Genomic DNA, 11,160 nt, shown 5'->3' with positions numbered 1-11,160 from the left:
CGAAGAATTAATCTTTGTTTTAAACGATTCTACCATTGTCCATGTGTTATTATCGTGATATTCATAAACGTTTATATTTTAATTTATTTTAATCGATTCGAAACATGATGGTTATTTACGTCAGGAAAAAGACTTACACTATGGAGAGCGCGTACTGGCCCGTTCTTGATCGGCGAACAAGGAAAGTACCGTCGGGTCGATCTTTCAGAACGTGATCAGCATCGGTACGAGAACCCTGTAGATAAAGCCATGTTTTCTCGTCGGAGTGGACCGCGAAGTCCATCTTGTTCTGTTTCATCGCGTTTTTCTTTAAACATCTGCACGTTTGAAACAAAATGCGAACGAATTAGACAGTTTTTTAACATAAACAAAATAAAAAAGAAATATTTGATACTCAAAACAGGATACGTACAGAGCATAGCGGTCCCTTTGCCGCGCGAGCTGTCCAGTCTCCACCTTCAACCTGAACGTTTCTCTTTCGACGGTCCTGCTGTAAGCAACCTGTTGCTTCACGCTCTCCTCCAATTGTTCCTTGCTGTCTTCTAAGGCCTTTAGTCTTCGTTTCAGCAACTCCGAATTGTCCATTAAACTGCAATTATTCATCGCGATATTGATTAATAATTTTCAATTTTAATATGCGTGGAATCGGGATCTCATACATATAATTATGCTTTTTATACGTTGTATTATTTTATATATTATCTTGATCAATGTGTGTTCTCAGTGGAATATATAAATTAGGATAAAATATAAAAGTGACAGAAGAACAGAATACTTACGTAGAAATCTCGTGAGGCTGGGCTTCCTTCTGGAACTTCTCTTGTAACTTTATCTGTTCTTCAAACATCTTGATGGCTTCCGTGAAGGCTTCCAATGCCTGACGCTTCAGATCAACTTCGTAGGTAGTTCTATTATATAAGTCCCAACAATTCTGGTACTGCCGGATACCGTCGTTTACTTCTTTCTCCAGTTCAACATACTTCTGCAGGATCTTTGTTATGTCGGTCGCATTCGCGAATTCATCTTCCTGTTTTCCGACAAATAACAGATAATTAAGTTCAAAGATGATTATAGTAAAGCTATCACACTTTGTAAATCCATTGGAAAGTTCGTGGAAATTACCTGAACGTGCTGATTTCGCGATATCGGATAGAGTAGCTTAATGTCCAGCACGGAGTTGTACTGCGCAAGCGAGCAGTTCCTGTAATAGTCGACCAGCTCGATTACCGAATTGAAATTGTAAGGATCCGAGAAACCATATTTCCCATTTCGATGACTGATCTTGATAAGTTTGTTGGTCCCGCCCTTACGCAGTGTCAGAGTGTACTCGCCAGACTTGGAAGACGCGTTGCGTACTAGAAAGGTGCCATCCGCTGCATCAATCATCATGTCGTTTACATCGTCCCTCGTGATGTTACCCCAATACCATTCGGCATCTTGAAGCGAACGCGGCGGCCTGGAATTTTTTCAATATTAGTCATAATTATTTATACACTTAATTGTACCACGTAATTATATAAATATAAAAATAAGCAATTTATATGTATAAAATTAAATATATAGCGTTAAAATAAATTAAGAGAAAGATTTGAATTAAAATTCGATATAACATTGGAATTACAAAGAAAAAAATTTGCAAACCTACATTAAGATTTAGACCGAAATCAAAATTGGATTTGAAAATCACCTGTGCGATTGTTGGTCCTTGCCAGTATCTGCGCCAGGTGCCGTTCTGTCTGCGACATCGTCCTCGGGAACCGGCAACGGGTCCACAATTGGAAACTGCGGTCTCGAAACTTTACGCGGGGGCAATTGAGGGGGACTGGCAAACTCCGGCAGCCTCTCGTTCCAATTACCGTGCAACAACAGCATTTCCGTTATGCGTATATGTGCCTCCGTGTTGTGAACAATTTGGCTGTAATAAAACATGCGCAATGCAACGTGTTCAATTCTTCGTAATTAGATATTAAAAGTGGTCTATTGAGCAATCTTATTTATCAATAGCAACGCAGTTGCGCAAAAATTAATAAATTTTTTCTTGTAATGTACTAGTATATTACATCATTATATAATAGTATTATATGTCTTGAAAGTAATTAGTTATACAATATATCTACATGGCTTTTTTTTTGCAAAAGAATTTAAATAACACAATGCCAGCGAGCTAGAAAGCTGAACTCTTTTAATTTAATTAAAGTCAAAGCGAGGCGGAAAATGAACTAATACCAGCATCCATAATGTATGTATTTTTTTATCGTCGCCAGAAAAAAAAACATCGTGTGAACTACGTTCTACTCTGAACCCTCCCACTACAATTAAAGAAATTCACGTGACACTCACATGACTCGCTCCCAGGGCGGCCTGAGAAATACATGGCTGAGCACTTGCACGAGGATGGTCGGCGGTTCCGTGTAGCCCCTTCCGTGCTGCAATCGGCAGATGCGACAGAAATGTGCCATCAAATAGCACAATGTGCTACGATGATGCTCCGGTAACTCGGCTACTAATTGATTGAGGCGCATCGCGCATTGCTCGTCGTTTCTCATAGCTACACGATGAAAAACCAATTCAAACATTTGCGATCAACGTTATAACATTGGAATTATGTCGTAATAATTATATAGTTGAAAAAAATATTTTATTACATTATATATATATATATATATATATATATATATATATACTCACTTGACGCCTCTAGGAATCTGTCGTACCATTGTACAGGGATCACCGAATCCGGCAATTCTCGCAGGAACTTCTTCAGGACACTTGCAATACACTGCGAGGTGTACGGATTTAAATCCGCGTTGCAGACATCTGAAAATATTATGTCTCGTTTTTATCATCGCTCCAGATTATTGGTGCATACTTCTAATCATAACAATATTACGCGTTAACAATTAATTATAACGTACGCAAAAATTTTATGCGACACATATTTCTGATTATAAAAGTTTCTTTTATTTCCTCGAGGTATCTACGTGATCCTTTTTGCTTTGCGAATTGTTCATCAATTTTTCGCGCAACAAGATTTTATTAAGTAGCTTGATTGTATGTGTATAAAAAAAATTATAGATTGTATTTATTTTAAATATATTAGATTAACATAAGCGCGCGCTATTCCTCGATTTTTTATATAAAAAAAGGATGATATTTTTATATGAAGTTTGTTTAAACTTGATTTATTTTTTTATAGAAATCAGCTGATTAAAGCGTTAATTTGCTAATTAAATTTTAAAATAATAAAATGTTATAAAATGTAAAATAGTAATATGTTATAAATAATTTGTCATAACGCCTTATCAGTGATTAATATTTTTTGACAGAAATCAGCTGATAACTGTCAAAAATATTAATCGAGTTTAAAGAATTATGACGTATTATTTAAAATATATTATTTTAATTTTTATAACATATTTTAAAAATTAATTAGCAAATTAACTCGTTAATCAGCTAATTTTTGTCAAAAAATATTAATAAGATGTTGATTTGTTAATTAAATTTTAAAATAATATGTTATAAAAATTAAAATAATATGTTTTAAATAATATGTTATAATTCTTTAAACTCGATTAAAATTTTTGACAGTTATCAGCTGATTTCTGTTAAAAAATATAAATCGCAGATTATAAGCCCCTGCGCACAATAAAGAAAATATTAGAAATAGGAATAAATATTAAGCATTAGGCCTACTGTACAATACAAAAGTATAGACAATAAGAACAGAGAATAAAAATATGCATCAACAGAAGCAGATAGATATTAGGGGATAACAATAGATATTCCTTGCTTCTATTGATGAATATTTTCTATTTTCTGTTCCTATTGCTTGTACTTTTGTATTGTGCAGTAAGCTTAGTGCTTAATATTTATTCCTATTTCTAATATTTTCTCTATTGTGCGCAGGGGCTTATAATCTGCGATTAATATTTTTATTTACATTAACTTTTAATTAACTTTATTAACTTTATAAATATTTCTTGACATATATGATTAAAGCGTTAATTTGCTAATTAAATTTTAAAATAATATGTTATAAAAATTAAAATAATATGTTGTATCATTCTTTTTAACATAAAATCGAGGAATGGCGTACTTGTGTTGTTCTAGTCCCTTTCTAAAAAAAAGGCCTGTTAAGTCGATTCTCGCAAGTATTGTTGCCTTTTTTTCGCGATGTTGATTAGCTGCCTCGATTTGCGTTGTGCGTTATTTCATAGCATCGAGAGGTTGTCATCGCGAGGGTTAGCAGTTTGACAGTTTGTCCAAAATAAAATTAAATAAAATAATAATATATTTTAAATAATGTTTTAATACTTTCAATTGATGACAGCTGCTCGATGCTATGAATATAATGCACAACGCAGATCGAGACAGCCAATCAGAATCGCGGAAAAGCGACAACAATGTAAATAACATCCCTTTTTAGAAAGAGATTAAAATAATTATATATTACATGCGATTAAATTGATAAATTCGCAATTCTCAGAAAGCGCCTTCCTAATCTTAGCGGACAAAATAATTGCGCGTGCTAAAACGTGATAAAACAATCAAGTGCGGCGTCAATCCAGATCTAGGATCAATATATACGAATGCACGTACATAGATGCAGATAGGTATAAATAGCAGTAGTACATCTTTCTCGGGAAATGTGGCGAACTTACTTAACACACCACTTTGAAAACAACTGATTCGTGCACTTCGCGCACGAGAAGTTAAAATAAGTTTTCAACGATACGCACGAGTGAAATATTTTCCGCATAAACACTCGGCCGGATTTTTGCCTTGTTTAAATGCCCCGAAGAATGGGATCCCGAATTCGTTTCGCGCTCGTTTGTTGTCCGTGAAATCTCGATCCGTCGTACAAAATAAGCAGAACGCATTCGCAGTTTTTCTATCTTTTTTTTTTCTTTTTCGTCGCTATCGGAGGGCCAGGCCCTTCTCAACGCACCCGAATGAAGTGCATCTGGTGGCGCGCCTCGAAATTTTTGCAACCCGAAGAACACCGTGGAATGACTGCCGCCCGGGCTATTTATAGCGCAATCCGGCCTGTTCGCTCTTACCTTCGGTCAGCTTTTGTCGCAGCTCGAGGATCTGCTCGATAGGCGGACTGCTGTGGTAAACCTTGTACAGGTCCAGTGCCATGTCGGCGCACGCTCGTTCCTCGAGGGTGCGGGTGCACCGCTCCACCAGAATCGGCGCCACTTGGCTGGTGGTGTCGAATTGCAGACATAGCGCGAGGCCGAACACTGTAAAACGCGATAAATACCGCATATACTGTTTGGTTCGACAAACTTATAGGCAGGTAGACCCAGCCCGGAATTCCACGCTTGAACTCGTAGAATTGCGGCGATCAGATTTTCGAATCGCGAAAGACGCATTTTTTTCGACGCGTTACACTTTTGACAACAAAATTAGTACCCGAAAAAAAAAAAAAATAAATTATAGATATGACATTAAATCTGTCAACTTTTTTTCACAGCATTGTAAAATGTAATTTTGTTGTTGAACTTCAATCTTTAATCAGGCAACTAATTAGAGAACGAACGTACATTTTATAATCGCATGTTTTCAATAATCCTTTATCGAATATGTTTAATCAGAGGAAAAGATAGAGCAGCGTAAAGATATGTTCATTATACAGTACGAAATCAATGATTTTATCTACTTAGATCAAAATGTTTGATTGTATCTAATCTGATCTTCGATGTTATTCGATTTTATGAAGAAAGCAAACAATTTTAATGTAAAACAATATAAAATATGTTAAATCACTGAAATATGTATAAAATTCAAGGACAAAGTGTAATAAACGTATCCCATCAAATTAAATGTCTAATATTATTGGTTGACAGTATGCGTGTCATTTTTTTTCCTTAAAAAAAATTAATGCATCGAAGATAAAATCATATCCCATCTCGTTATTAATTCCATAACTATATGATCCAGTATTCATCTATTTAATTAAAGCTTCAATCGTCCAATCTTAATCTTTGCCAGATCCTTGCCAGAAGTCTGCCAAGCGCTATCAATCGCGGGAGGATATAGCAGGATAAAGCAAGAACGCAACCTTCTCGTTTGTCTTTTCATTTCTGAGACGACGAGCTGGACCACGAAATTCGGCGAGGTGACAAAGCGACGGAATTACGTAACACGCCGCAGCCGCCCGAATAATTCTTGAAGGTTTTCTCGCGGTTCCTCGCAGATTTTCGCGCCAGTGAACTTCTCGCCTGCGGCCGTCCGTCTTTTTCTTCAATTTTTCCGTTTTTCTTTTTTTTTTTTTTCTTTCGTACGACTGACGAACCTTTGACTTTATTTTCGTGCGAGGATATATGCGCGATCATATTTTCAGGCCGCCGATCTCTTTTTCGCTCCTTCTCTCTCTTTCCTTCGGCACACGCTGCGAATGACGCGCACACACGCCACTTGTACAATCAAAGAGACACGTATGCATGCATTATGACAAAAGAGAGGACGAGAGTGCGACGAGCGAATCGGACCGGAGCGAAGAGACAGCAGGGAAGGCAGGAGGAGGAAAAGGAGGAGAGAAATTTATTTTTACGACCGCAACGGCGACGTCTTGTTTCTTCATGACCGTATCTTCTTCTTCTGTTCTCTCGGGAAGGACGAGTGACCGAGAGAGAGTAAGAGGGAGGACACACAAAAAAGTCAGAATTAAAACACGATCTACGAGCGTGAACGTAGGCGCACGCATGCGAATTTTATGCGCGGATGCGCACGATGGAGGACACAGCCGGGCCATTCGATATTCGTCACGAATCCGCTGTTGCACGCGCGAGAAATCTCGAGAGATTTCGTCGGACTCGAATAAATCAATGCGCGAGTAAATACGCTGGAAGACACTCGAATTTCGGGAGGTGATTTGCGGCTTTCGAAGCTCGGTTTTACGGCGTCGATTTCGAATTCTTTAGTAATTCTTTAGAAGCTTAAAACTTGGTCGAGACAAAAATCTCCAAATAATTGATCTTAGAAATTACAGAAAATTACATTTTTTTTTTATATATTCCTACATCTGCGTTGAATTTACAATTAATTATGACAAATAAACACTCTGCAAATGTATGCATTACGAAATGCCTCGAGAGTGAGATGTCAAGCCTTAGCAAATACAATTAAAGATTTAAATTGATTGCTGCGTCATTTTCAATCAACTTTTCAAACGGACAGATGCAATCTGCAGAGAGAAAGAGAGAGAAAGAGAGACTGTCAATGTCGAAGTCGCCAGCGTGCGGTCGCACGTGACTCGAATTTTTACTCTTGCAGGAGAGCAGCGTAATTGCCGTCGTTACACCTCCACGTGTATGTGTGTATGTGTGCAGCTCGGTCGAGAAATGCTGATGACTCGCGTATAAGCGATTAAACGCTACCAATTACTATAAATCAACCGAAGCCGATGCAACAATCGCATACGTGTGAAACCGCACCGTGTGGAAACCGCACCGGGTGATTGTTAGTCGCGCGAGACCGCGAGACGTGTACCAAAGCCTTCTCTCCTTCGTAAAACGCGAGATTAGATTGTTCGCGATCCCGAATGGGCTACATTTTTGAAAACGGAAGTTCATTAAGTCCGATCTCCCTCGGTGAATAGACCGAATAACGAAATCAAAGCATAATTAACATCCCCTTCGTAGGATGTCCCGAAACTCCATCGCATTAATAACTCTCCACTCGCAGAATTATATTTGTCCCATTAATATTAGCGAATTATATTATCTCAAAATTGTTATTATTATCGTTAGTCGCGAATTGGCATCGCGGATAAACATTATCAGTCGGACGATAATTTCCAGCGATCGATGCACCGTCGTGCGATATGTACAAATGCAATTGGCGAACGGCGAGCTCGGAATAAATGAATGAAGGATCGGGGGACAGCGGAGACGACAGGAAGGCGACACACGGCCCTGAAGACCGGCGCCGTGTTCGCGGTTTTGCTATGCACAAATATTCAATTCCGTCATTCGTGCCGCGGCGTGTGCAGCGTTAATTAAATGCATCATTGGAGGCGCGCGTTGACGACGCGAGCGTCGAGTCTCGCCTGCGTTGTCTCTGCCGATTATCGTTGTCTGAGAGATATTCGCGCCGTTTAACTATCTCTCGCTGTCAAAGGCACACATCGCAACTCCAGCCGGCGACTGGTGCGACTTGAGAAAATACCGGCGATCTAAAATCTAAAGGATCGACAGTTATCGGTGCAAACGGAGAGAAAGGAAATGATTAACTATGACTTACTATTGATATGTTAAGAAAATCTTCAACAAGAATTTTATATCATGGTTATCAAAATTTAGGAAAATAAAATCTCTTAATTTCGATTTTCTCGAAAATTATTTCAATAAATTTGACTCTTTGTCGCATCGTCACAGAGCTACTTTCGGCGATATGTAATTGAAAATTGACAAAACTCTACCTCTTCCTTTCTGTCTACTTTCTATCAAAAGATAATTATAAAAATCTTATTGAAATAAATTCCAAAATACGTGACTTCTTTTTCTTGTGAATATTATTTTTCCTCGCGATGCAGGGAATGCGTCGTAGAGCGAGGCAAAACTCGTGTTGAAACTCGCACGCTCGGTTAAGAATCATTAAATGCCAGCAAGTGAGGCGACTCCCACGCGGCCGCGACGCGGAGGGACTTCAATGGAAGAAAGTCGACAGCCGTGAAGTGCAAGAGTCCTCCGTCAAGTGATCCAGGTTATCATAGAGCGAGGTACGCGCAGCCAGCAGCCAGCAGGCGCCAGGATGGGCGTCCTTGCTGTCGGTTTCGCAAGTTTCGCCAGGAGAATCGTCGCCGGACCCCTCCGAGCGCGTATCTGACGCAACCTCTCATTTTGGACAACTGAATTTTTCAACGCGTCTTTCCGTGTTCTATCCATTAGGGACGCGACAGAGAGAATTAACGAGCGTGTTCCATCCTACCTACCTACTTACCTACCTACGGTCGCGCTATAAAATTTGCAACGACGACGACGGCGCCGAGCTGGCGATACAAACGACGTGACTTACCTGAAGTAAACCTGCTGATACAATTGTCCGAGTCGGCCGATATGCAATTGGAAGGCAAACCCGTCGCTGAACACGTCCTGTGAGCGACCAGCCCGCAATCTGCGCAATGCAAAAAAAATCGCAAGATCAACAGCGCGAAACGCAATTTCTTTTTTTTTTCTACCTTATTTGTTCTAGTTTCAGAATTAACAACTGTCAGGCAGAAATAAATATCAAATTATAAATTGCCAAGTATTTTCGATTTATACATATGAATAAATTTCACAAATCCTTATAGTAAAAGTTAATAATCATAATTAAACATTAAGAATTTAATCATAATTAAGTTGTTAATAATCATAATTATTTTATAGATATCACTTGAAATTATCAAGAAATATAACACGGCTTCGTTCGAGGAATTAATTAAAAATGCGATAATGTACCTATAATTTGTAATTGTCACGAAAAGCATAAGAATCTGGCGAATGTAAAGAATTAAATTGCATGTGAAATGACTCTCAATGAAGCTCTTTTCGCGTTGATTATAAAATTCAGTCACTTCAAAGTACTCGACGGATTACGACTTAAAGGAGAGCTCGATGCTGATAAAGGAGAAAAACGGACGTACCTTGGCAGAGAAAGCCTTGATGTAAGAGGCCTCTGAGGTATTTATGGCATTTGCTGCACTTCTCCAAGACGCTGAAACTGTGCGGCTTGAGATTGTGCGATTTATTGACCACGTTGTTGCTCGGATAGTTGACTCCGAGCGAACAGCCACCCGATTCCACGGCGACACCGGATGTCGCTGTGCCGAGAGCCTGGGGGCCCGTCATCTCCGTCGTCACCGTCGAGGGCAGCGATAACGGCTGGCAGAGTTCCTCGATGCAGACCAAAATATTCTTTTGGTGAAATTCATCTTTTATACCCATATTCTGCAACAGAATTGCACGCAGCGAGGTTTCGTATGTGTTTGACTGAAAAGTGACACTAGTCTATCTTTTAAGACGAGCGTTAAGTTTCAGTTTTAATCTTCTCGCGACGAGACACCGCAAGATCCCTTATAATGAAAAGTCCTTACTACAACGCAGTAAAATATTTTAAAGTATAATTATATATAATATTTCAGATGTATAGAGTTAAAATGCAATAACTTTATCGACTGATCTAAATAAATAAATAAATGAATAAAAAAACTATTGTAAATTAATAATTAAAGTAATATTGAAGAGTATGTTTAATGATTAAACAGCTTTTTCTACTCGGTAAAAATTTCCATCGGATTACTATAACTCTTTGTAGAAAAAAAATTAATTAGTTTCACGTGTTGTAAGAAAATAAAAACTTAATTATAGTTTTGTATAAAAGTGTTGTAAAAGCTTTTCCGGAGAGAATGTAAAAAATATTTTATTTTATAATTCTTGTTACGGCATTAAATTAAAAAGAATGATGTTCATTGAATTAAAATTTTAATCATTTTTTTTTTTTTAGATTTGTCTACTTATATTATTCTCGAATATATACATCTATTAAATATATAATAAGCACATTTTACGTAACAGTGTAAAAGAAAATATTCCGATTTAAATAATTTGAAAAAAATTATTATTAATGATTATTATCACCTTTTTTTCAGATATTTATCTCGCACTTTCGTAACCTTTGACCGACTTAACGCCACGTGTGCAACAGAAGACGGCGGAATCTTTCGGGACCAATTCCACAGAATTACCGAGTCGCGAAGACTTTTCCGTCGCATTACTTCGGTAAAAATGTACACGTATCTCGGTGACGGTTGTAAATCTGTAAGGGTATGACGCGAGCCAAGAGAACGACTATAAAGAGCGAGCGCATAACGCGTGTCAAAGTCGAGCGTGAAGACAGTTACATAGTGACTAATGAGGAAAAATAATACACTCGTCATAAATAGCCCGGGCGCTAACTAGGGTTCAACATTTCGGATAGATAGCGGATCAATTAAGACCCATTGACCCACTTTTTCGCCGACAATTACCTTTTGATCATTGACGAATAGAATCATTATAGTCCCTAACAACACGTGCACCCAATTATGTGCACGCGCGATCGTCGTATAATTTTATAAAAATTAAATTTTAATTGCATTATTATTTTTCGTAGAAGCTTTAAACGTTTCTT

General features: G+C 38.1%; 1 protein-coding gene and 1 long non-coding RNA gene across 2 annotated transcripts in view; one reads left to right on the top strand and one right to left on the bottom strand.

Annotated features, from left to right (window-relative positions):
- Positions 1-11,160, top strand: part of LOC145932736 (uncharacterized) — a 122,403-nt gene that overhangs the window by 77,820 nt on the left and 33,423 nt on the right. The window lies entirely within an intron of this gene.
- Positions 1-11,160, bottom strand: part of Pi3k21b (phosphatidylinositol 3-kinase regulatory subunit alpha) — a 38,161-nt gene that overhangs the window by 8,492 nt on the left and 18,509 nt on the right. The window contains exons 3-12 of the mRNA XM_083055677.1: positions 9,635-9,938; positions 9,025-9,123; positions 5,061-5,246; positions 2,689-2,817; positions 2,341-2,548; positions 1,688-1,915; positions 1,123-1,456; positions 780-1,027; positions 413-589; positions 138-317 (exon numbers count right to left, since the gene is read on the bottom strand). Coding sequence (XP_082911803.1) covers positions 138-317; positions 413-589; positions 780-1,027; positions 1,123-1,456; positions 1,688-1,915; positions 2,341-2,548; positions 2,689-2,817; positions 5,061-5,246; positions 9,025-9,123; positions 9,635-9,938 — 2,093 coding nt within the window. The remainder of the gene's footprint in view (positions 1-137; positions 318-412; positions 590-779; positions 1,028-1,122; positions 1,457-1,687; positions 1,916-2,340; positions 2,549-2,688; positions 2,818-5,060; positions 5,247-9,024; positions 9,124-9,634; positions 9,939-11,160) is intronic.

The sequence above is a fragment of the Prenolepis imparis genome, unplaced genomic scaffold, assembly GCF_030444845.1.
Source record: "Prenolepis imparis isolate NDT839.2.m4 unplaced genomic scaffold, iyPreImpa1.0 SCAF_1, whole genome shotgun sequence".
Lineage (NCBI taxonomy): Eukaryota > Metazoa > Arthropoda > Insecta > Hymenoptera > Formicidae > Prenolepis > Prenolepis imparis.
Note: the sequence above shows the minus strand (reverse complement) of the source record. Positions and strands in the feature narration are given on the sequence as shown.